The sequence below is a fragment of the Gymnoscopelus microlampas genome, assembly GCF_963454915.1.
Source record: "Gymnoscopelus microlampas genome assembly, chromosome: 8".
Taxonomy (NCBI): domain Eukaryota; kingdom Metazoa; phylum Chordata; class Actinopteri; order Myctophiformes; family Myctophidae; genus Gymnoscopelus; species Gymnoscopelus microlampas.
The window spans coordinates 11,757,607-11,784,001 of NC_139945.1; the positions used below are offsets into that span (position 1 = coordinate 11,757,607).

The 26,395-nt window shown below is 42.0% G+C and overlaps 1 protein-coding gene across 3 annotated transcripts in view; it reads right to left on the minus strand.

Moving 5' to 3' along the window:
* Positions 1-759: 759 nt before the first annotated feature.
* limk1a (LIM domain kinase 1a) overlaps positions 760-26,395 on the minus strand; it is a 112,067-nt gene continuing 86,431 nt past the window's right edge. For 2 of the 3 annotated variants that reach the window (XM_084063725.1, XM_084063726.1), the window contains 12 exons: positions 23,700-23,927; positions 20,666-20,771; positions 19,599-19,801; positions 18,536-18,725; positions 16,910-16,996; positions 14,537-14,668; positions 13,500-13,559; positions 12,900-12,965; positions 11,252-11,408; positions 10,435-10,490; positions 8,339-8,496; positions 760-7,831 (listed from right to left, as the gene is read on the minus strand). In XM_084063725.1, coding sequence (XP_083919851.1) covers positions 7,624-7,831; positions 8,339-8,496; positions 10,435-10,490; positions 11,252-11,408; positions 12,900-12,965; positions 13,500-13,559; positions 14,537-14,668; positions 16,910-16,996; positions 18,536-18,725; positions 19,599-19,801; positions 20,666-20,771; positions 23,700-23,927 — 1,651 coding nt within the window. In that variant the 3' untranslated portion in view covers positions 760-7,623. The remainder of the gene's footprint in view (positions 7,832-8,338; positions 8,497-10,434; positions 10,491-11,251; positions 11,409-12,899; positions 12,966-13,499; positions 13,560-14,536; positions 14,669-16,909; positions 16,997-18,535; positions 18,726-19,598; positions 19,802-20,665; positions 20,772-23,699; positions 23,928-26,395) is intronic. The other variant, XR_014601245.1, reaches the window with a different exon arrangement.

The window sequence follows — 26,395 nt, forward strand, 5'->3', positions numbered from 1 at the left end:
CCTTTGGTGGAGTTAGCTGGTTTAGCAGAAAGTTTGAGGATCCAATGGAGTTAGCTGGTTTTACCAACATACAGACTGGGTGTTCAATAGCACTGATTTATGGAAAGAAAATGCAAAAGCGTCGAAATGGAGTTAGCTGGTTTCTGCCGGACAGCAACGATTATAATAAAAATCCACAATCAATGAGTTCATTCAAGTGCCCAGTTTTCAGAAAAGTTAAAAAGAAAAAGGTGTATGTGGATCATACCCCCCCCCCCTCCCCTACAGATTATGTATTGTGTTTGCAATTTCAGAATCCCTGTATTTCACAATGAATTGAAAGGTTACCCCCTTGTGACGTAGCATCTAATTTCAGAACCAGAATATTTTTATTACACAAGGAAGTTGTCTCCATATTTTAACCACTTAAAGCCCTATATTTATACGTTGTACTACAGTACTGAGCAAAGTAGTGAATATAGCAGATCTACAAGTGCGGAATGCATCACAGTGCAATGTATTATGCACTTTTTTTTGCGTTATTTTGGAAAATGATTGAAAACCTGTTTTGTTTTTTGGAACATTTTGAAAGATTTTACCCATAATGACATCCCCAGAATAGGGTTGCCAGGTTGAAAGTGGTCCTCATGGTTAAAATGTGGAGAAAATAATTGACAATGATTAACGATCAGTTTTTTAAATCTGTATTGGTCTCATAATGTTTGGAATGTAGCGCACTTGCAAAACACCAACAAACAAACAAAAAAAACAAAAAACATTTCAACTTTGGTTTGTTTAAGGAGCAACAGTTTTATTTCAGCTGCGATGAAAAAACAGTCGCCTCCTCAGATTCTAAATATTCACGTTTAGGATTAAAGTGCAGAATTGTTTTCACAGCTTGTGTAAAAAAAAAGAAAAAATAATTAAATAAGTCAAAAAGAAACATAATCCTAAAAATATCAAAACCGACAATGGGAGATCTGGAAAATATAAATATGATACAGAACAAGAGGAAAATATCATAAAACATATATAAGTATCAGCGACAACAATAACAATATTCCATCCATTTGAATCAGGCTTGCGCTTTATGATACAAAAAAAGGAAATCAGTTCAAAATGGATACGTTTTCGAAGTCGTTGGCAAGGCTAGCTTAAAACAAAGGCACAGCATTATTGAAGAGGTAACGATCCTTTGCAAAAAGAAGTGCTGCGACAACATTCTCATTCATTCATACACACACACACACACACACACACACACACACACACACACACACACACACACACACACACACACACACACACACACACACACACACACACACGTTGGAACATGCTTCACATAACAGTAACAGCTTGAGCCGGAATGGAGACACTGCAAAATCACTCGTATTCAAGTCCGCTGACAAATATTATAATCAGTGGGATATGGTCTTAATTAAGTAACAGAGATATTTTCTGTGTTGGTTCATTATATGCATGCTCGTTTGAAGTCTAAGGTCAATTTATGCTTTACGCGACAAATGTCAAACGAAAGTGAAATAAAATATTTATGTAAAAAATTGTCACTGAGCAACTTCTCAGATGGTGTGTGGTGTAATCTCTGGAAAAACGTAGCCTCGTTCCAAGCTTTTACTCATCTTCGAGGAGAAAAGTCTAGTCACAAACTGATACAGAGTGTCTTTAGGGGCGGGACCAAGCCCCCAGAAACGCAGAGAAGCCTCAGAAGCCTGGTGGCTAAATCTGGTATCGCAGGACTTCTGCATTTGGGACGCTACGGCGTATGCTTTTACCGTCTGAAACGCTAGTGCGCCTGCTCTATTGGCTTCCAATCCAGGAAGTAGAGGACGGTACTTCCGGGTGCTTCATGCGCTTGTGAGAAACTTTCATTGAAATGAATAGGTGGGGGCCGGGCAGTCCGCCCTCTAGATATATTATAACTCTATGGGTGGGACTTCCGTCGTATGCATTTCCCCCGGAAACAATATTTTTTTGACCAATCACAACACTTGTTTCATTCATGGAGAAAGTAAACAGATTTGAAGATTTGAAGCGCCAACGTCATTTGGACGGTACTTCCGCCAAATTTAGGTACTTCCGTTTAGACACTCAACGCAGCCCTGGGGCCTGTTCCTCAAAAGGTGAATAAACTAAGCCTGGACTTAAGCCAAATCCAGACTTGACAAAGTCGGGTCCATATAAGCCTCGTTTATTCCGTTCCTCAAAGCAAAGCCAGGCTGAAAAGGAGCGACTTTGTCGAGCTAGGCCTTGTCAAGCCAGGCTGTGTCGAGCCAGGATAATGAAGCCAAGCTTCACGTATTTCTATAAAAGACCATGAAAGTCGATAGCAGAATCCTTGAACTTGACCAATCATGGAGTCCAAAACCAAAGCGGCGTTCCTCTCTGTGGCTGAACAGCAGCATTGCAGCAGCTCATGAAATCATACAAGGAAGTAAAATCTAAAATGTATTATAAGCGAGAAACGCGACCGCAATAATTAGATCCAGGGAGAAAGCGTGGCAAAGTATTGCAAGCACACACAGAGTGTGTGTGTGTGTGTGTGTGTGTGTGTGTGTGTGTGTGTGTGTGTGTGTGTGTGTGTGTGTGCACGCGCGACGGGACGGGACGGCAACGGGACGCACGGGACGGGACGCCGGGGGGGTTGACCGCGACTGGGGGCCGCGACGGGATGAGCGGGGGACAGGGGGACGGGGGGGGGGGACGGGGGGACACGCAATAGCCCCACATTTGCAAGACCACTTTGGTAGAGGTTTGGGTTGTGTAGTTACCTTGCCATCATGATGTAACTCCAAAGGTGGACAAGAAATAAAAAATAATTTCTCCATTGACTAGAAATTGATAATTTAAAATATGCTCCTCATTGACTTACATTCAGTGAAAAAAAAAATCTGTTATATATTATCAAACATCTAACAACAATATGAACTAGTGTTAACAGAGTGACAATATGACATCCCACGAGTCATTGTGAAACAATTATGATTCATGGTCACACACTATTTCAGTAATATAATTAATTTGATTATATCTGATTGTATTTATTTCATTTTATTTGAATGCAAGGTCATTAAAATGAGTCCATATTCAAACACATGTGTTGAATTAACTGTGGAAAAACTTGAAGAACAAGGCACTGGATTAAGTAAGCTTGGCTGTTAGCCTGCTCCTGACCAGGCTAACTTCACAGCTAAATTGCCATGGTAACTAAGGTAGGATTGCTTCAATTCTCTTTTGAGGAATCGGCTCATGGCTAAACTTAGCCCGGGTGAACTGGCTAAACTAATCTTCAAGCTAATTCAGCTTTTGAGGAACCGATTCAGCCCTAATCCTGGCTAAATTAAGCCAGGATAGGTGTTAAAGCCAGGCTTAAGCTTTAATTCTCTTTTGAGGAACAGGCCTCTGGTCTTGCCCAGTGTGGGAAAAACGAATGGTCGCAGACCCCACCCATAAATTGTTGAGTATACTCTGATGGGTATTAAGCTCCGTTACCATGGAGGTGCACGAGACTACATCCTGTTCCTTGTTTACATTTTGTGTGGCGACACCGTCGGCAAGACGCAGACAGTATGAACGCTCCAATCTCAGAACACGGTGAGAGACACGTAGTGATGCGAGGTGGTGTTGTTTGACCCACAAAGCACAAAGCATAAACTGACCTTTAACAGTTACTATACTGTGATTGTAGAATACTGCTCTCCTATATGATGTCACTGCAATTAACTGAATTGTAAAGTAGCTCCAGAAAGATTTACGGCCCTGAGCCAGAAAGTTATGAAGGTGGAAGGAAGGTGAGACCAAGCCACTTTAACCACTTGATTAACCGCATAAGTCCTATAATAATATAGTTTGTCGTACGACGAATAGGAAAAATAGCAGCTATATAATAAGCCCACAAGCCCACTATGTTTGCTATTATTTGACCATTTCCGCCTATAATGACATGCCCAAAATAGGGACTCCTCCCAGGTTCATGTGGTTAAAGGGGTTGGATTATAAAAGAGAGGCGAACAGCAGTGGAAGCCTCTTTGGGACATCATCACATCATGAAACCACTCAAAAACAACACAGGATCTCATTCACAAAGGACCAGTCTGTAGGCAACAGGCAGAGTCGGGTCCTCAACATCCTCTTGGTAGCAACAACCAACCAGACAACGTTGTGTGTCTCTCCTGCATGGTGTGCTGCTGGGGTTGAATAAGGACATAAGAATGCACTTTTCTGCATTCTTCACCCCAGCAGATGGCTTATTCAGATGGCTTTTTCTTCTGATGAACGCTCGGCAAGAGCTCTTGGTGGTTAAGTGTCTTTGTTCAAACGGGTGGTGACCTTCTGATCTTGGTATCTCTACCAACACAGCTACGGCCACACCGGATGGCCCTGATGGTGAACTTACTTAAAACATTTGACCAAATGACTTACTTTTTGCAAAAACATCTAGTGGTATTAACAAAGGCAGTCACAATTTTGATTAATGATAATAAATCATGCGATTCTCTAGCTTGTGTTATCAAGAGGATGGATTTCCCAGGACACCATTTTTGAAAGGCTCAATCAGTGTCTTGCATTCATATATTATTATATACTGTATCAACCTGAACCAATGTCATTTTGAATTCTTTATCACAAGTAGCCCAAAAGAGGAAAAAAAAAAGTAATCATGGCTCAAGATGCCACTTGGGTAATATAGTGCAAATTAAAGTACTCAAATCTATACAAAAAGATTTCAGTGGTTTCATATCAAAAGAGATGCTGTTTTTTTATACGATTCTATTTTTTTTAACATGTCGTTCTCCATTCACTCGTTATCGTATTGTATTCCTTGTTTTCTTATTTAAATTCACAATGAGACAAAAATAGCTTGGTTTAATAGCTTAAGTAACCACACCTAGCTAGAAACACCATGCAGCTTGCGTTGTTACGACCCATTTATATGTGGTTGCGCGCCGAGTGTCGCACAGCTAAAATTAGCGGCAACGCAACCAAGTATAAATCAGGAATTATGGTGAAAAAACTAAGATAAAAGAAATCGATTTCAGATTATTAGAGAGTTACTGAATGTTAGAAGGTGCAGAAAGAGAGAAAAGTGACAGCGAAAGAGAGCGATAGAATGTATGTGCAACGCACAGAGACAGACAGACAGACAGACGCGAACAGAAGTATTTACAGCCAGCATTTTAAACAGTGGGGCATCCCACACGGACACTCCATGAAAGGAAAGAGAGAGAGAGAGATATGTGTATGACAGCAGACGTTCTCATCACCTTCACACACTCAGTGAAGCCAAATTCATTCATTGATTTTCCACTAAAAAAAGCGTGACGCATCTCGTTTGTACGTGTAACGCCCCGGGATCGAACCTCGGTCTCCCGCGTAGTGGTTAAGGTGTTGCTCTAAGTCAACACCTTAACCACTAGCCTAAAAGGAAACTCCGCCTTGGGCAGGGGGAAGTATTAGGCAGAGGCTCTGAGCCACCACTGCTACATACGACGTGGTGCCTAGGGAGCGAGGCGTCTGGAAAAGCGTCCGAATGTATGTATGTATTTATTATGTATGAATATCCCCGATGTGTGTGTGTGTGTGTGTGTGTCCGCAGTTCATCTTGCACCCATCAGTGTTATGCCCGCTGTGAGCAAGGCCAAGGAACTCAATCAATGTTATAATAATAACAATATTATTTTTTTGTGAAAACATTATCTCAGATCCACGGTCACACCCAGGCCAGTCTGGAGCCAGGTGGAACGCCATATTTGAGCAAGCATGACGTCATCAATATGACATCAGAGATTCACAGGGAAGCCACGCCGATATTAGACCCCCGTCTTGTTTAATTGAAAATCAGTCATGTTCAGCGAGCCACGCCTCCTTATGACAAAGCATGAATTAGGCTTAACGACTGACGATTAACACTTTGAAGGTGGTCACTAGACATTTATCAACTATGTTTGGGGTTTTCGGCAAAAACAAGAACATGTTAAGATGCCAATGAACCCATTCAAGGAGATGTTGTCTTACCATGTGATTCTATGTTGTGATTGTGTTTGTGGCGAGTCTTAATGACACAGTGACACAGTAACTGCATGGCTGAGGTTTAAGAGACAGCTCCCATGTTCACTTATAAACAAACATGATGAATTTTGCGGTGATGTCGTGAGAGAATGCAATGGTTGAGTTCTAAAAGCCTGATGTATACTTAGTTCTTAGTTGTTCACCAGTGTTGCACGTCAAAAATAGACGATCTAACAAGCTCATCAACGGCTTGTAAGATCGGCTATTTTTGCCTAGTTTGACTCAAACAATTAAAAGGTGGCGTAAGTGATATTTCTGTGTTAAAGTAAGTGTTAAATTGCTCTATATTCAGTAATGATTGCTATGGAGTGTTAGTTCAGTAACAGGGGTCTCCCCGTCTCTTTAGTAAACAGAAAATACATTTTCAAATCGGGAGACCAATTTATGATAATATGATTACTATATAGAGCTTTAACCTTTTAACAAAAAAATTAAAATATCACTTACACTATCTTTGACATCCCTAACACTGCTATCATAGTGACTCCATTGTCTCCCCCCTCCCCCCCATGTTGACTGCAGTCAAGCCTTTCTCCGTAAATTTCAGCCGGTAGCCCAATAAAAATATGGCAATGTAGCATACGTATATAAAATATGTCTATACATTTTACAATATTTAAAACATTTACAATATCACAAGCTATGTACAACAGTATGAGTTTGAAAGCAAAGAAGATTTCACCTCAGAAAATCACTGAAATAAGTTAACAACTTGTTTAAAAGATCAGAAGGCGATGTGTACCGAACGCAAAACGATGTGTACCTCGGAGTTTCATCAGTGCTACACGATGTGACGGAGAGGAGAGCAGCGTGACAGACACAAGTTGGCCTAGTATTCATTATTCTACTGGAAGTGTGCAAACCAGGTCACGTACATTGGGGACAGACAGGGGCTCATGTTGACAGGGATGTGACCCGACACCATTATTTACAGTCATGCACTTTTCAGGCGGCCTTTAGAGGAAGCTCAGAAAGCCTCGGCTCGATTAATACTCTAAAACTGGACAAGTGAGTGGATCTGGACATATACTGTGTCTTTGCACGTAGAAAGCGCCCCTCTCCGTAGCATTTAAAAAAACATTGACCTCCGTTATCCAAACCGAAAACCCAAGATCACGCGGGTGAAACTTAGCAAACACACGCAGAACAACTGATACTGTTCGGACTCTTAAATGATGAGGCTAAACATGATCTTACTTCACCTCTATGGCCATATAACATAACAGCTTCAACAGTTTGACTGACTGGTGAGATGATCTGACCTGTTTATCAGCTTCAGGTTATCTTAGGGTGCAGCAAAACATCAAGCTACGGTAATAACATTTCTGTTGATTTGACGTTCCATAGACCAACCTGTTCAGCTAGAGAGCCAGACCGTTTCCTTCCACACCCAACTGCGTCTATCTGGGTGTGGAGGGGTATTCACAGTACGCCTGTCCTTATAGGCAACACAATGCCATCCATCCACTACGCCCGCTGACGCAAGTCAGGTTGCCAAAGCTCCCGTCTCTCTCTGCCACTCACTGCCACTCACGCCACCAGCGCCGTGGGGAGTTAGCTGGTAGCTGCGGCCTCCTCTGGTTGCTCGGCGTGGGGGTGGAGGCCGTTCTCTGGCCGCGTGGTGGTGGTGGTGGTGGCCACGGCGCTGTGTTTGGTCCAGAAGGCCTTGTGTAGCTGTTCCAGTTCAGACACCACGGGGAGGCCCATCTCCAGGTGCATCTTCAGGTTCCCCAGCCACTCCTCCAGTTTGGTGAACGGTGGACTAAAAGAGAAAGACATTTTAACAACTTAAACCCATACTGTACCTTGACCAGGTACCCGAGTGGTCTGCACTTGGTCCCCTTCTTTTTTTCCCCTCTACATCGAATCTTTTCAATGAAAACATCCGATCTATAAGCTCAAGGTGCCGCAACACAAACCGCTGTGTTGTAAATTTAGCACTTTGAGATTTGTTTCAAATGTAAAGTCCATTATATACAATTTATCCTACTATAAAATCATTTTATCTTACTATAAAATGAAGGAAACTGTCAGTCAGTCCGTGTGATCAGTTTCTCCTCACTTTCCCCAAATTTAAGCTGTTTATTAGCATTTTTGTGACCAGTCCTCGCAGGCTAGTATGGGATCTGTAGTCATGGATGCGGTCCCATAGCCCGGATGGATGGTGGGTGGAAATGGGCTTGTATGAACTAAGTAATATTATTATTATTTTAGCAGAATGTTCATCTGATAGTCATGCTAGGGTTCACGTAGGTAAACGACGTCTTACCGCTTGTCTGCGTCGAGGTCACAGCAGATGGCTGCCACAGGGAAGAAGGTCGGGGGGAGGTCGGCCGGACAGAAATGCTCCAGGAAACCAGACACGTTCAGACCAAAGTCCCCGGCCCGGGGCAGGTAGTCAGGGTCTGCGTTCACCCTGCCGATAATCTGGAGAGAAGGGACACGCACATTTTGAAAAAGAATCGTCTACATTGACGTGCCCAAAATAGGGAAATAATAGGTTACAAAGTGGTTACGTGTGCCTTCGGATTTTTATGAATATTTAACCAATGAAAAGTATTAAGTATATTAATCCCTGACTAATAAGCCTTATATGCCTTAATACATTAAATACAATAATAATGACATAATAATAACGCCCTACTTGATCAGACTACAGCGTCACACAAAAGTATCAAAAGTAGCAGATCCACAAGCTCGCGCCACGTTTTGAGCTTGTAGATCTGCTACTTTTGATACTTTTGGAATTTGAATCCTGAAAAGTAACAGTTTTGTACATATAAGGTTTCCACCCGACAGAGACGATATATATACTCGTACGTACACAATATATCTCAACTGTCATGTTTGTTTTTGGATGTTGTGTTTTCATGTTTTCATGTTTGTTTGATATTAAATAATAATTAACAGGTCTACTGCCAAAGGGGAGAATTCTCCCCTTTTCAGTCAATGGTGTTAACCGCCAAAGGGGAGAATTCTCCCCTTTTTTTTTTTTTTTTCTAAAATGTTTCTCTAAATTTTGAGCATTCATTTTTTCAGTCAATGTGTGGAATTTGCTTTTGAACGGTGTCAAATAAGGTACTCTATTCTATTCTAACAGCATAACCCCCCCACCCCCGAACTTTTTTACTGTACATATTTTTTCACACGATTTCTACCTGTTTATATGATATTGCAAACTGTTAATAAAGTGTTCAATCAGTCAATCAATTGTTCCGACTCCACAATAAGGGCATAATGCAATCAGCTAACAGCACAATCAACTTTATTTCAATTCAATAGTATATGACAGAACATCTTAAGCTACAGTTTGGCGCTACAAAAACCATGGGGTGTGGTGGTTTGGGTTCTGGTTGGGGTTTTCACATTACATGGTACGTAAAAAAAACCCTAAAAAAACAGCAGGGTGTTTCAGCGATCAAAAGATCCACAGTCTAAAAGATCCATTTTCAACATTTTGAGCTATGGACAAAAATAATATTTAGGAGCCCCCCCAGCCTAGCCTTTAGGGGGGAAGGTTTTACCCTGTCCCCCATCAACACCAGCAAGGGGTCACAAAAACAGATCCAAAACGGTGCCACAACAGTGAGACCACCAAGCTGAACCTGATGGTTCACGCTGGACCACAAGGCATGGCGTGTATATCTGTCAGGAAGCCACATGAAGAGAGCTTCCCCTTCTCTCTCTAATCTATCTCCTCCTCTATCTAATGATGTCCATGTGTGTGGGGGGGACTTTTAAGCCTGATTTAGACCTTGTTGAACGATGGCGTCGCGTGCCACAAAAATAGCAGATCTGCAAGCCACCAACGCGTCGCGAATGCGACGCGTTGGTGGCTTGTAGATCTGCTATTTTCGCCACGTAACACCGTCGTATGACAAAGAGCATAAATGTAGGCATTACTTTGACTGACTGACTGAGAGCTCTGGAGCCCAAAGTCTGCCAGAGTAGCCGGGTCGGGGCTGAGCTTTAATGCTTACCACACGTCACCAGGATTGAACTGACAGGACCCCGGCATGGAATTTCGCTCAGATTTATAAATACTTTTTTTTTGCGCAGTTTGGCGCTCTGGGAAGTCCTTCCAGTAACATGAAACTAACTTTGTGCTTTTTTTCTTCTTTTTTTTTTTATCTATGAACTTGTCAGGGTTCACTTATTCCATCCCCAATAATAAGCCCTAAAATATTTCCACCACTCAAGCCACTTAATGTGGCTTCAAAACAACAATCCTCCCTCACACAACAAAAGGCAGAGCAGCGCAACAATGTGACGACTTTGTGTATAATTACATTCCTACATGAGCGAGAAATAAAAGACACAAAAACCCGACAACAATGTTTTTTTGATTGGCTGTATTTTACTGACCTCACAGAGCATGATGCCAAACGAGAAGATGTCCACTCTCTCATCGTAGCTTTTCCCTGAGAAGAAAAATACAGGAATTAATGTTTTCTGTACATTGAGTTGGATACAATTTGAACAATTAATATTGTTGAGGTATGCAATATAATATATCATAAGTAAGCCTTACTGAGCCATTATGGCCCATAGGGCAGGAGCCTATCTCCTTTTTCTGTAGCGTGAGACGCTAGTACTGTATGTTACAGGGACTTGCCCCCAATCCAACCCTTGATGCTGAGTGCCAAGCAGGGAGGCATTGGGTCCCATTTTCATAGTCTTTGGTATGACCCGGCCGGGGGAATTGAACCCCAACCTCCCAATCTCTAACCACAAGGCCACTGAACTGGTATGTTGAGGTATGCATGGTAAACAACAAATACAAATACTATAAAGTTACTGTCTAAAGTTACAAATGCTGCCTATACGTATAGTTGCATATAGGGCTCCCCCCTCATAGTTGAATAATCAATTCATTGTCTGGATTGGTTGATCAAGACTGTTAGTTTATAAGTCATTTCTTTATGCATTTTTTCCATGCAGAATGAATCATTTCTTGCTAAATGATGAGCACATCTCTTTTAAACTCTAGATATAATAACCCTTTAATTCTACCAGTCTGTAGGTCAATAGCCAGTCAAAAGCCAGTAGTCAATATCAGAATACGTAGTGTACGATTGGGGTCCCAGAGATACATTTAAAAAAGGTCATCAAATGGGGGTCGCTCTCCTAATGCATATCAAACTGGGGTTCTTAAAATGAAAAAGGTTGAGAATCACAGTACCATGGATCATCTCTGGAGCCATCCAGTAGGGGTTCCCCACCACCGTGTATCTCTTCCTACGGTCAGGTTTCTTTATGCCGGGCAGGATGCCCTGTGCCAGCTTGTCTGGCACCATGAGCCGTGCCAGGCCAAAGTCTGCCACCACCACACTGTTGTTCTATAGAGAGACAATAGAGAGTTAAAATCTAAATTCATCTGCCACCACCACTACACTGTTGTTCTAATCTACAGGGACACCTGGGGAAAATGATCACAATATCTTTTCATTTTGACAATATTTTCTATATGGTTTTAGATATAATGGAAAGAATAACATTCTTCCGGTGACATAACCCATTTAGACCTGGAACCCCATACGTTACTATACCTTTCAATCCGGGAACCCCTTTTGGTGTAGTTGTTGCTATGTACAGTATATAGCAACATACATTTATACTGTATACATACATTTTTCAGAAAACTTAGGTCAGGATTTAGAAGGCGTTTTTAGAATCGGCCTCAGGTCTAAATGGGATAAAGTACAATAGAACAACCTGCCCTCTGCTCCTAGAAGTTAAACCCCATTTTCCTTTAATTTCTCCTTGTCTGCATTTACCAAACACTGTAGACAGAGAGTCTTTAATGGGGACACACTGTATGTGTTGTGTTCCTCATGTGGGCTGTATTTGAAGAAGGTTACAGTAGGTCCGCTGTACAGCAGCAATAACAAAGCTCTACTGTGTGTGTTTACACACTGCAGGCTTCACTCAACAACATGTATGTAAACTAACTGTCACATCTCTGTTGTCACTGTGCACACCTGACTGTCATGAAGGACAGCTGCTAATCCCCACAGGAAGCAAACACAGGCACGTGCATGAGCGTGAATGTAGGCCTACAGTACACGCATGTACACGCACGTGAGTGAGCAGGCACACACGCTTTATCTCAAGACTCTTGCTGGAGCCCTCATTCAATGCTACTTTGACTATGCTTACATCTCTTGGTTCTCCAACATCCCAATGTCACTAAAAACTAAGCGTCAGACCTCCCAAAACAGACTGATTCGACTACTTCTCGGGCCTAAAGCCGAGAAGTAAACCCACCTAATTCCAACACATTTTGCTAGTCTGGGAGGGCTCAGGGTAGAAGACAGGGTTAAGCAATTAGAAATGGGATTGGTTTTTAAGATAGTCAAAGGGGCCTTGCCCTCAATGCCCTCAATACCCTCATACCTGACTAACTACTTCTCCAAAGTGAGTGACACCCACAGCCACAATACTAGAGGGAGCGACAACAACAGTCTGGTAACACCCAAATTTAGAACCAACATGGGAACATTCTCTTTCTACTACTCTACCACCAAAATGTGGAATGCCCTGACACCATCCATTACGAAATGTGGATCACTGGCTACTTTCAAAACAGGCCTGAAAATCCATCTTTCAGGAGACCACAAGGGGAGGTAAACTAATTCTTCCCATAGAAAGATGGCATTCACTGCAACCCCCCCCCCCCTTTTCTACTTGATGATATGTGTGTATGTTGGTGTTATTTTTATGCTATGTTGATGAATTGAGTACATATTAACACATTTTTTGTGTTATCCTTATACCTCGTGCTGTTTACGTTTCTGTCTAATAAAGCATTCAATCAATCGATCTCTTACCTCTCGGACAAGACAGTTGTATGAGTTCAGGTCTCGGTGGATGATGTTCATGGAATGTAGATACGACTGCATGACAGAGACAGCGGGCGAGTTACACAGATAAATAGAGAGAGAGAGAGAGAGAGAGAGAGAGAGAGAGGGAGAGAGAGAGGAGGGAAGGAAGATAAAAAGAGAAATTAAGGAACTGAAGGCTTAGGTGATCTTAGATCTTAAACTGGTACCAAATGGAACCGTCTAAGCATTGTTTAATTCTCTCTGGGATTAACTGGCTTTGTGGATTGCAGTAATCCAGTCACACGTTGTTACTATAGTCAATGAAAATATACCAAAGGAAAGCATTTAAACCCGTCTAAAGCAGTCTAATCCTGTAGGAATTCATCTAGTCATTTCCACAGGGACACATGGGCTAGCTGCTAAAGGACTGATACTGTAGTTCATACAACTAGCCACTGGAGGGCAGTATCAGTAAGGCTAATAGTAACCATTGCATCCATCCAATACTGCACTGCAGCTTTCTCTGCTCAAAATAAACATCTTTTATGTTGACTTGAAGCACTCTTGTTGTGAAATGCACACAGACCAAGGACGATGTGAACTCACCATGCCAGCAGCTATGTCCTTAGCAAAGCTGACCCTCTGGTTCCATGGGTAGTTATTGTCCTGTGAGGAGTTAAAGACAAACATCACATTCTTCATGAGCTGGAAGGAGTCATGTCTCATTTCTATTCATATTTTAGACCTCTGATGTTCCAAACAGGGATAAAAGAAAGAATACACCAGCAGCCTGAAGCGATCCCTTGCTCGAGGCTAATGGGGTAATTTATGTTTATCTGTGTGCTGGTAACACACACGTTGTGCTGTGACGCATTGTGAGCTTGTAGATGGTCTATCTACACCGGCACACAACCAAGTATAAATCAAGCATAACACTGATACCACCAGAGAAGCTACTGCAACGTCTACAACGTCTGAGGAGCCGAACAAAAACAGAATGTTACTCATGTGCCCATGACAATGAAGATGACCTTGAACACATCATGGACCAGAGAAGAAAACATTCACATCAGCAAGCAGTGGTGGAGAGTAACTAAGTACATTCACTTAAGTACTGTACTTAATTTTCATAATTTTCCATAATTTTGAGGTATTTGTACTTTACTTGAGTATTTCCAATTTCCGATACTTTTACTTCTACTCCACTACATTTCAGAGGCAAATATTGTACTTTTACTCCACTACAATTATTTGAAAACGTTACTAGTTACTAGTTACTTTGTAGATTTTGATTATTACCACTTCAGCCCTATATACATTTCGGCCATTTGAAAATAGCCGATCTACAAGCTCACAATGCATCGTGATGCGACGCATTGTGAGCTTGTAGATCTTTTGTAGATTTGTTATACATTTGAAAACTTGAAATGGGACATTCTGCATAACGAGTACTTTTACTTTTGGTACTTTAATTACATTTTGATGACAATACTTTTGTACTTTTACTCAAGTACATTTTGAATTCCGGACTTTTACTTGTAACAGAGTGTTTCTACATTGCAGTATTGATATTTTTACTTAAGTAAAACATTTGAGTACTTTTTCCACCACTGCCAGCATGCATGCACACACACTCCCCTCACCATCTTCTTGATGATCTCCCTCAGGGTTCCTCCCTTGATGTACTCTGCAATGAAGTTGAGTCTCTTGTCCTTGTAGAGGACGCCGATGAACTTCAGCACGTTGGGGTGTTCCAGACAGCGCATCACCTTCACCTGAGCACACAACACAATGAAAGGCTTACTACAATTTACAATTTAGGCATTTAACAGACACTCTTAATCCAGAGCGATTTACAGTAAGGACAACACAGGGTAATACATCAAATGCATAGAAATAGTAATCTAGGATCACAGGTAAACCAAGAACCTATCATCAGTCTAACATTAGCGTATCCCAAAAATCAATAATCTGTACATTGAAACTATACACACTATAGGATGCCAGGTCAACAATGACCTGGCATCTGTCTACATAACATGCTATCTAAATGACCTTTTAGCCTTTGCATAAGCCTGCAAGGTCGTCAAGACTAGGGCAAGTTCTACGGGCTGAGGTAGAATCTGAAGAGGTGAGTCTTCAGATTACGGCAAAAGATTGGACAGTTCTAATTGCAATGGGGAGTTCATTCCACAGCTTGGGAGCCAGAAGGGAGAAGAAAAACCTGACACGCAGAAACCTGACATAGCCTACTGGTTAGAACTTTCCTGAAAAACCCTGATGTCTAAAAGTGCAAAACCAGGGTGGGTGGGATGGACTGTTGGAAGGCATGGTTGGAATTCTGACAGTACAGCGGGGAGTTTTTGACAGTACAGCAGGGTGTTGACATAAAGCCCCTAAAGATGACCCTTATTTCTCCTCCAACATTCCAACCTCAGTCAGGATGGGAGGGTTTTACGAGCCGTCAGCATCTCAGCGTGATGACAAACCTCTAAAAACCCCACCGCCTGCCTGCTCTGTTCCTCTGGCCCTTTTACAAACCCACTGGAAACCTTTCTCTTTTAGGGGCCGTGTCCACACAGAGAACACCTTTTGCGCTGTGGGTATCATGTCCATAGTGCTCACATGCAGCGCACTCTCAACGTTCAAACCCATCAACCACTGCTGTGCTCAAATGTCCTGATCTATGTCATTAGTACAAATAGGCTTAGCTTAGCTGAAACAGAGTAAACAAGGGCTTCAAGTTCTCGTGGTTTTGATAACGATTCGGATCAAAAGAGCAGAGGATCAACTGGAACCAGACTTTGAGAACCACTGCAGTAAGTATCCATCACTCTGTTGTGAACCTTTGACATAATACTTCTGTATCTTTAGAGAAATGGAACATCGCTGACAGACGCCTACATAAAAAACATTCGCTCAACATTTTGCTACTGTATTTTCCTGAAGTTGAAGATATCGCAACTAGACGATGGTCAACTGTTTTAAGTGAGTCCCACGGTACTACTAACCATTAAATACGTATTATTGGCAAAGAATAACATGCCTGTCGAGGGTGGACCGTCTCTTAGAAATGGTAAATGCATGCCTCTTATGGGATAATAATCCGTCTAAAAACGTAATTCTTTTGGGAGGTCAGTAACCAGTAGGTACAATACGGGACATTTCTGACTGTCTTTCTAACTTAATGACGGGTCTGGTGACAGGCGGTGTCTAAAGTGTGATAAATGTCTGTAGGAAAGCATCAATCCTTCATCCTTGAGATAACAGAAGGGCTGTATTTACATCATCTGCCACCTGTCTGTCGTCTGACAGCTATTTTGATACAAGCCACGTATGTATGTATGTGTATATGTACGTATAGTATAGCAGCACTCCACCTTGGGCCAACATCTGTGGTTAGATTTAGGTTTATTTAATCTGTGGTACATTTAAGTGGAACAGCCACTTTTAAGCAAGGCTATTTTCACACTGGAAGCGCGGTCTGCTACTGTTGATTCATGAGCACTTAAGCACTGGTTGTGTGTGTGTGTGTGTGTGTGTGTGTGTGTGTGTGTCCTGTACTGACCTCTTCTCTAACCTTTAGGCTACATGGGTAATTTGATTAAGCCCTATATACTTCATCCTAAGACAAATAGCAAAAATAGCCGATCTACAAGCTCAAAATACATCGCGATGCAACGCGTTGTGAGCTAGTAGATAAGACAATTTTCACTATTTTGACATTTTGAAATGTTTCATTTGAAATTTGTTTAGTCTTCACCTATAAATAAATGCCCACAATAGGGACGCCTATGGTTAATAAGTTACGTTTTCCCTCATGTCCCAGTATGCGTACAGTATGCATACTCCATATTTAGTTCATCACAGAATTAGCAAAAAAGGCAGATGGCATTTCACATGCGAACACTGTGCAGACTCGCAGTACGGCATAACCTGCTAGATCCAGCTTCTTTTTTTTAATTGTCACACGGTGTCACACAGATACAGCACGTATGTTGTCACTCGTCACCCACCTCTTTGAGGAATGTTCTTTGTGTCTCGTCGTCGAAGCGAATCAGCTCTTTCATCACCATCACCTCCCCGGTCTCCCGGTGTGTCACCTGTGACAACGACACACACCACAGCGGCATCGTTAAGCTGGGCCGTGGCCCGTGGGAACGCTGTGACCTCATCCATGTGACATTTACACTGTAGCTGTGAGCGTGTGAGACGCGTTGGATCCACTTGATCTGCAGTCCTACCTCTCTGCGTGAAATGAACCTGTTTGACATTGTTTAACCAACCATTATTTTATACTTTGACTATTCAAAAGCAGCAGATTTACAAGCTCATAGCGCGCTTAAAGCCTTGTACTGTATATATTTTGTTGTACATCCCTCCCTGTATATACTTTGTTGTACATCAAATAGCCAAAAAAATACCCTTGTTATAACACGTTGTGAGCCGTTTGGCTATTTTTGCAGAAAGGTTCATGTCGTTAAAAACATCAATTCATCTTTGAAAAATATATGAACAACACTGGCTCTGAGGGAACAACATTAACGGACACGAACAACCTGGGACTGATGCAAACATGTATTTTCTAGCAGAAAGGTGTTGGCAGCACTCGCAGCCATGGTTTTAGGAATGCAAAGGCTGAGTTTGTTGCTTGCACATTAATGTTTGTCTAATAAAGTGTTATGGTCTGCACCATGCAGAAATCCCAGATGAAAGATAAACATTAGTCAACTGAAGTTCTGCATCCTCAGCTAGAACGTACGGTCTGTACTTTTCATGTCACACATTAAACCAGAACCACTTCCTGTACTCTATGTCCTACATTGTCCTTATTTTTACTTGTTCTACAATATTTGAAATAAAGTGATTCTGAGTTTTGAAATGAGGGGCCTATACTGTATATACACATATGTATATATATACATATGTATATATATATATATATATATATATATATATATATATATATATATATATATATATATATATATATATATATATATATATATATATATATTATATATATATATAGACAGAGGAGAGACGGCAATTATGGTGGAGCATCCTAGATCAATACCAGATCACCTGCAGCAGAACTGAGTGACATATTAATACCAGTGGTGGACAGTAACTAGGTGCATTTACTTGAGTACTGTACTTACCGTACGTACATTTTTGGAGTATTTGTTTTTTGCAAGCTGATGACTTTAACTAATTGACCACTTAAGCAGATATAGTGAAAATAACTGATCTACAAGCTCTGCTATTTTCACTATTCATTCAGAAAATGTACTGCGTATGTACTTTGTACTTTTTAATACTTGAGTATTTACTTGACTATATACTTTGTCCACCACTGACTAATACACATGCCTTTCCTTTTCACTGCCATCTGTCCGTCTGATAGAATGTCTCCATGCTGCCATCTGCTGGACATCCTCGATGGGGTCATGCAAGGTTCTGGTAGAGCAGAATGTGTGTACCTTAAAGGCCTGTCCAAAGCAGTGTGTGTGTGTGTGTGTGTGTATGTGTGTGTGTGTGTGTGTGTGTGTGTGTGTGTGTGTGTGTGTGTGTGTGTGTGTGTGTGTGTGTGTGTGTGTGTGTGTGTGTGTGTGTGTGTGTGTGTGTGTGTGTGTGTGTACCTTAATGGCCTGTCCAAAGCAGCCCTTCCCCAGCACTTCTCCATGGATGAGGTCAGAGGGACGGAAGATGCGGTGCGTCCTGTTGGAGGACACGACACGGAGCGACTCAGAGCGGTTGATGTCCTTCCTCTGGGACAGAGGGGAGGCCGCGTTGCTGGCACACGGAGACTTGTCTATACTGAGACTTCTCCTGGGGGAGAGAGAGAGAGGCGGAGAGACAGAGAGATGGGGAGAACGAGGGATAGGGAGGGAGAGAGAGAGAGAGAGATGGGGGAGAGAGAGAGAGGGAGGGAGAGGCGGAGAGACAAAGAGAGGGAGAAAGAGGGAGAGGGAGGGAGGGGGAGAGAGAGATGGGGGGAGAGAGAGAGAGGGAGAAAGAGGGAGAGGGAGGGAGGGAGGGGGAGAGAGAGAAAAAGAGAGAGAGAAAAGGAGATGGGGAAGAGAGAGAAAGAGAGAGATGGGGGGGAGAGAGGGAGGGAGGGGGAGAGAAAGAGAGGGGGGAAGAGAGAGATGGGAGAGAGAGAGAGAGAGAGAGAGAGAGAGAGAGAGAGAGAGAGAGATGGGGGAGAGAGAACAAAGGAGAACAGGGAGGGTGTGAATATAAATATTTCAGAGCTATAAGCTGCTCCTAGGCAGAGTCAGAGTCATTAACATGCAGAGTGTTAAGTGGATGCTGCTAATTAGACGTCAGTGTGTGTAATTAGGATGACAGGCAGTCCATCAGTCATTAAGTGTTGTGTTCTAAAGTCTATGAACTGTGTCAAATGAGATAAATATCAGCAGGGCTGTAACTATACATGATTTACATATCAATTATTCTATTGATTACTTTTTCGATTAATCAAATAATCGAGATAATCTGTTAGCAAATAGATTATAATCGACTAAATCGATTGGTCTGATGAACCTCTTAAGCACTATTTAATACTTCGTTGTACAACAGTGTCACGTAAAAATGAACAGTTATTTCTTTAAAAAGCCTTGAAAGAACCCTAAACATCGGACACATGCAGAGTTGAAACAACCTTGTATCTGTGTGTGTGTGTGTGTGTGTGTTTCTTACGTGATGATGCGAGAGCGCAGGTTGGTGATGTCGGGGTTGGGGGGCTGGGTGATGGGCAGGACGGGGCTGGGACCCTCTGAAATCGGGGTGTACAGGGGTAGGTCCAGCTGGTCCTCACCCCCTCCTCCATGGCCTGGGCTGTGAGGGTCGTGTTCGATGGTGAGCTGGAGCAGCCGGCTGGTCTCCTGGATCAACAGGTCAATCTGGGGGGGGTTCAGAAGGGTTAGTTACTGACTGCAGAATGAGCAACAGCTATTATTCTATGGTCAAATTTGTGAATAGTTCAAATGTCTCCATCGGACAAAAAACTGCAGCACATTTTCACGATTATCATTATGTTACGATACGAGTGGTTCTGAAACATTTTCATGCCAAGGACCTCCACATTGGTATGTATTTTGACCTCGGACCATCTGAAAAGATTTTGTAACAGGGAGGCCCATAAGAGAAGATTTCAATATTTTCCAAAAAAGAAACTAGATGACTAGATTTGTCAAGGGTTTTTCGAAAAATAGTACATCTACAAGTCCACAACACGTCACAAAGAGCCAAAGTATAGTAGTAATATAGTAGTACTAGGGTTAAAGTGTTGTAGATTATAAGCTATATCAACACATTTTGGAAGTCCCTGGACACCACGTTGCGAACCTCTGTGACAGAATATAAGTATATGATGAGCTCACCAATCAGGTCTTTCATTTTTAAGTGCAATTGTGCTGACTTTCAACCTAAATCCTATGGTTCTATATTGTGAGGAGGACATATGAAGGACATCTCTGCTCACCTACAATATGTAAAAACCTTTAAACGTGTTCCACATACTGCTGGCAGATTGTTTCCAGCGCCCTTGACGTGCAGAGCATGATAATATTATGCTCTGTGATTACCTTGCTGAATGTCAGTCGCTCTGGATAAGAGCGTTCGCTAAATGCTTATTGTAAATTGACAGGATTCAGGTTAAACATCTGCAAAAGTTGACCTAATATTGGATTTTGCATGAAATGTATGTGTGTGTGTGTATGTGCGTGCGTGCGTGCGTGCGTGCGTGCGTGTCGGGGGGTTCCCACCTCATCCAGGGGAACGTTGTGAATGGGCGTTCCGTTGATCTCCAGGATCCTGTCGCCAACGTGAATGGCGTTCTTCACATCTGGACTGATGCAGTCAGTGTCCACCCTGCATAAGGTATGACAATGACAATCATATCTGCACTATGACGATGACAATCACATCTGGACTATGACAATGACAATCACATCTGGACTATGACAATGACAATCACATCTAGACTATGACAATGACAATCACATCTGGACTATGACAATGACAATCACATCTACAGTAGACTATGACAATGACAATCACATCTGGACTATGACAATGACAATCACATCTGGACTATGACAATGACAATCACATCTGGACTATGACAATGACAATCACATCTAGACTATGACAATGACAATCACAGCCAGCTGAGCGGTGTCCACCCTGCATAAGGAATGACAATGGCAAAGGACTCGTTGTGGGTCAAAAGTTCACTGCCACCACCAATGGACTGGTGTATAACCCCAGCCCTCTGGATGACAGACAGCCTATCGACCCACCAGTTCAGCCATGCGGGACAGGGTGAGAATGACCCGTCTCTCTCTCCTACAGCACTTGGTCGGACAGTGCAGCACACTAAAGCCTGATTTACACTTGGTTGCGTGCGGGGGTGTCGGGCACCCTGTCGTACCCATGATGCATCATGTGGCCGCAGCGCCATACTCTCCCATAGAAAATGAATCAGAGCACCTCCTAAACACATTAATGCAGTGTGGATGCACTTAACACATTAACCCATTAAAAAAGACCGGAAACGCATCTGTGTCATTTTAGGATTTATTTGGCTATTAAAAAATAGCAGATATACAAGCTCATAGCATATGAGCATATAACATATGAGCTTGTAGATCTGCTATTTTTTTTTATCGTGGAAAATTTGTGCAAATCTTTGAATATACAGTATATATATTTTAAAGCCAACATTTTTGACTCAAATCTTTGATTCTGGGGGTCCCTGGAACAAAACATTTTGAGATTGGGGTCCACGGCCAAATACATATCTAAAAATGATTTCTAAATCCTAACAGTATGTTGCTATATCAGTGGTGCTCCAACTTTTTCCATGTCAAGGACCCCCAAAATAAATATTTGGCCGCGGACCCCCATCTCAAAATATGTTGTTCCAGGGACCACCCAGAAGCAAAGATCGGTTCAAATATGATTATGTTGGGGGGTCCCCAGTTCGATTATTTTGGGGGGGTCCCTCGCTCAAATATGAGTATGTTGGGGGGTCGCGGCCTGAAAAGGTTGAGAACCACTGCTGTAGAATACAATCAGAGCCCTTTAAATAGTTCTGCAGGAGGACATGGGGTGAATACGATAAGGTTTCTATTTATGAACGACAATGAGTTCCATATTTTAACTGTAATGATTCTCTTTTCACTATCAATCTATTGAAGACGTTTCAAATTAACCTCATTCACCCCCACTAGGCCATTTCTTTATGCTCTCTCCCTAATCACTAATCCTCTGTCAAGTTCATCTTAACCCATTAAGACCGGGAAAGCATGTGTCATTTTAGATTTGAACCACTTTAACCATTATCTTATACTTTGGCTATTCAAAAATAGCAGACCTACAAGCTCATAGTGCCGCGTTATGAGCTTGTGGATCTGCAAAGATGTAGATGAGCTTGTAGATCTGAAAAACCTTATGTTCATTATTGATATAATCAGTGGTTCTCAAACTTTTTCATCTCAAGGGCCCCCAAAATGAAATGTATTTGGCCACGGACCCCCATCTCAAAACATGTGTTCCAGGGACCCCCAGAAGTAAAGATTTGAGTTAAAGATGTTCGCTTTAAAAATATATATATATTCAAAGATTTGCACAAATTTTCATGTTTACAAAAAAATTGTATCTACAATTGTTTGTATCTTGTATCTTGTATCTACAATCTGCTATTTTTGAGTAGCCAAAGTATAAAATAATGGTTAAAGTGGTTACACAGATGCGTTCCCGGTTTTAATGGGTTAAATACATTTGCACTCTTTCACACTCATGCACGAACACACACACACATACTCATATTTATATTACTATACTCATGAGGACATTAAAGTTTTAGGACGACAATGTTATCAATGCCATTCGTTTCTTGGCATTTTTAACTGTAATCCTGGAGCCGGGAAATAGCCGATCTACAAGCTCACAGCGTGTTGCAGCGATCTGCCATTTTCCGGTGCACAACAGCAGCGCACGACCAAGTGTAAATCAGGCATATCTCCATCTCTAATGCCTTAAACCTAACCTTTAAAAGGATCCCTTTAAAAGACCCCTCAAATATTTTAGTCATTTTATAAATAGTTCATCTTTTACTCAAGGGGGACAACGCCCGTCACAAGTTGATGATGGCATTTGTCCATGTGTGGTCCAGTCCCATGGAATGTTATCAGCATGTCCTAATAAAAAAACAACTTAATACTTCCTAAGGTTAACATGAAGATCAAAACAATATTTAAATATGTTTTATTAGCATATGAATTCCATACATTCCATAGAGCTGGACCACACATGGACAAATGACATCATCAACCTGCGACAGGTGTTGTTCCCTTCAGTAAAAGATGAACTATTTCTAAAATAACTAAAACATTTAAGGTGTTTTTCATTTTAAATTATAGAGGGCAAATATAATGTATTTAGGCATATTTGGCTTATTAGCCAGGAGTCCTTTTAAATGTCCAACCCTAACCCCAACCTGAAAATCTTTTTCTTTAGGCATAAAACAACCATTTTACTTTTACTTTTTCCAGAAAAATGGTCCTTCTCAAATTGTACTATACTTTGTGAGGACATTTGGTCCAGTGTTTGCATTTCACACACACAGACACACACACACACACACACACACACACACAGACACACACACACACACACACACACACACACACACACACACACACACACACACACACACACACACACACACACACACACACACACACACACACACACACACACACACACACACACACACAGTGGTGCAGAACTTACTGTGACACTCTGACGGTTGGTTGGATGTGTTCGGGGCTGTAGCCGTTGGGAGGGCTGATTGGCTGGTCGATGGAGACCGAGATGCCCCGCCCCTTGCGCCCGTTGCCGCCGGCGTCGGCGGAGGCGGGGATGGACACCAGCGTCACCGTGTGGGGGATGCGTGAGAACGGCGGCGAAGAGTCCGGCAGGGTCACCGGGGTCACGATGGTCTGGTAGTAACACTGCCCGCTACAACACCACACCACAACACCACACGACACACAGAGAGACACACAAACATCAAAGGAAAAGTTCATTTTAAAAGGAAACTTAAACATTATATACTACTAGAGGGTCGGGGCGCTGCGCGCCCCTCCCCCCTAGCCGCTGCGCGGTGCTTTGTGTTTGTTGGTCTCTATAATATATAAAGCCATAATAGGAGATGTTCCCAATGGAGCTATGCCCAAATATGGAGTGTGTTGTCTGACCTCACTTGGGTCTCGTTGGGCAATATATAAAGCCATAATAGGAGATGTTCCCAATGGAGCTATGCCCAAATATGGAGTGTGTTGTCTGACCTCACTTGGGTCTCGTTGGGATGACGCTAAGGAACAACATGGCCGACTGTAATGTTGTGAGTTTGTGTTGGCCGCAATTAATTATGCTGCGAGGGGGCAGATGTGTGCTGAGCAGTATGAAGTGGCCTACAGACTGCGCGTAGTAATTCCGCACGTTGTGGCGTGTCTTGTTAGTGACATTGATATGTTGTTTTTGTGTTTAGTCCCACACAGTGGCAGGTTTTTTTGGGGGGTTTTGGGTTTAGAAATGTATATATAGATAGATAGATAGATAGATAGATAGATACCATTCTTAACTTACATACCGGATTGACTGTGCCATATTAAATCTGCTGTATTCCTGTTGGTTTCTCTTTTTTTTTTTTTTTTTGTATTTTTGTATGTGATACACTGATAGTGATTTTTTTTTAAATATTGTGATTAATGTATATTAAAGGACCTCAACCTATCTTCATATGATTGGTCCTCACTAATGCTCATGATGAAATTGGCTTAATGGGTTCATTTAACACTGAGAGTGTACATTTTACAATGCAGGAAAGACTTAGTAAAGAAAACGGTAGTCTTCACTTCACCATCATCATGTCTATACACGCACAGCATCCCGAGCAATTATTAGAAGATTATGATGGTTGGATTATGATGGATTATGATGGTTCTCAGAATGTGCTGCAGAGAGAGAATACTGTACTTGTTGTAGCTTTATTGTGTGAGCGTGCACGCCCGCATGTGTGTGTGTGTGTGTGTGTGTGTGTGTGTATTATTGAACCATCTTTGGTAAACATAAACATATTGCATAACTGTGAGGCTGCTCTCACGGCCGGTGTCTAAAAATGGCTTGCTTCAGTGTGAGGCCATTTGACGTATCTATCAGATGATTAAAAACCAAGTGCTGCTGAATGTCCCCTATTCAGCAGAGATATGCTAAACACAGCCCTCCTTCTGATGAATATTTATACATTTCTTGCTAGTGGGGAATTTAACCTGAGATAACCTGAGGATGTAACATAAATACCCTGGAAGAACTCTGACAGAGCCACTGGAGAATCACTCTTCACCTGTTTACACTTACAGAGGACAAGCTGCAGCATGTGTGAGTGGTTTCCACTTTCCATAATTTATTTCACATTTGACATTCATTTATACTACTTTGAGCCTACTAAGGGTGCCGCTTGCCTAAAAATTCACTGATGTACAAGCGAAGAAGGCAACGTCATGCAAATGAACTAGGACAGGGACATAAGGATATCTGAATGTATTAGGAAAGAGACATAAGGATATCTGAATGTATTAGGAAAGAGACATACGGATATCTGAATGTATTAGGAAAGAGACATAAGGATGTCTGAATGTATTAGGAAAGAGACATAAGGATATCTGAATGTATTAGGAAAGAGACATAAGGATATCTGAATGTATTAGGAAAGAGACATACGGATATCTGAATGTATTAGGAAAGAGACATAAGGATATCTGAATGTATTAGGAAAGAGACATACGGATATCTGAATGTATTAGGAAAGAGACATAAGGATATCTGAATGGATTAGGAAAGAGACATAATGATATCTGAATGAATTGGGACAGGGAGTGAGGGACATAAGGATATTAGAGTGAATAAGGACAGGAACATAAGGATATTAGAGTGAATAAGGACAGGGAGTGAGGGACATAAGGATATTAGAGTGAATAAGGACAGGGACATGCTCTCTCCCTCTTTACAAATGTTCTGCCGATGTGCCCTTGAGCAACACACATAAAACACAAACTACTGCAGTATTCCTGTCATCACGGACATAAGTAATACCTGGAAGAAGAACGTACTGTGTGCGTGCGTGCGTGCGTGCGTGTGTAGACACCACTGCAGACCACAATGAGTCAGTCAGAGGCTGTTCACATCAAAGGGTCTTTAGAAGGATGATCTAGTAATGGTGGATGATGACAGCAGATGAAGAGTGAACCCTGAACCTCCTAAATGACATCACTGTCACCAGTGGTTCTCAACCTTCTCTGGATCAGGGCCCACTTGAACATCTTGAAAGTGTTCGTGGCCCACCCGCGTGGGTGCATTTTCATTTATTTTAATTATCAGCCCATCAATTATGTTTGGCCAACCAACAGCTGTGGTTGAGCCACAGC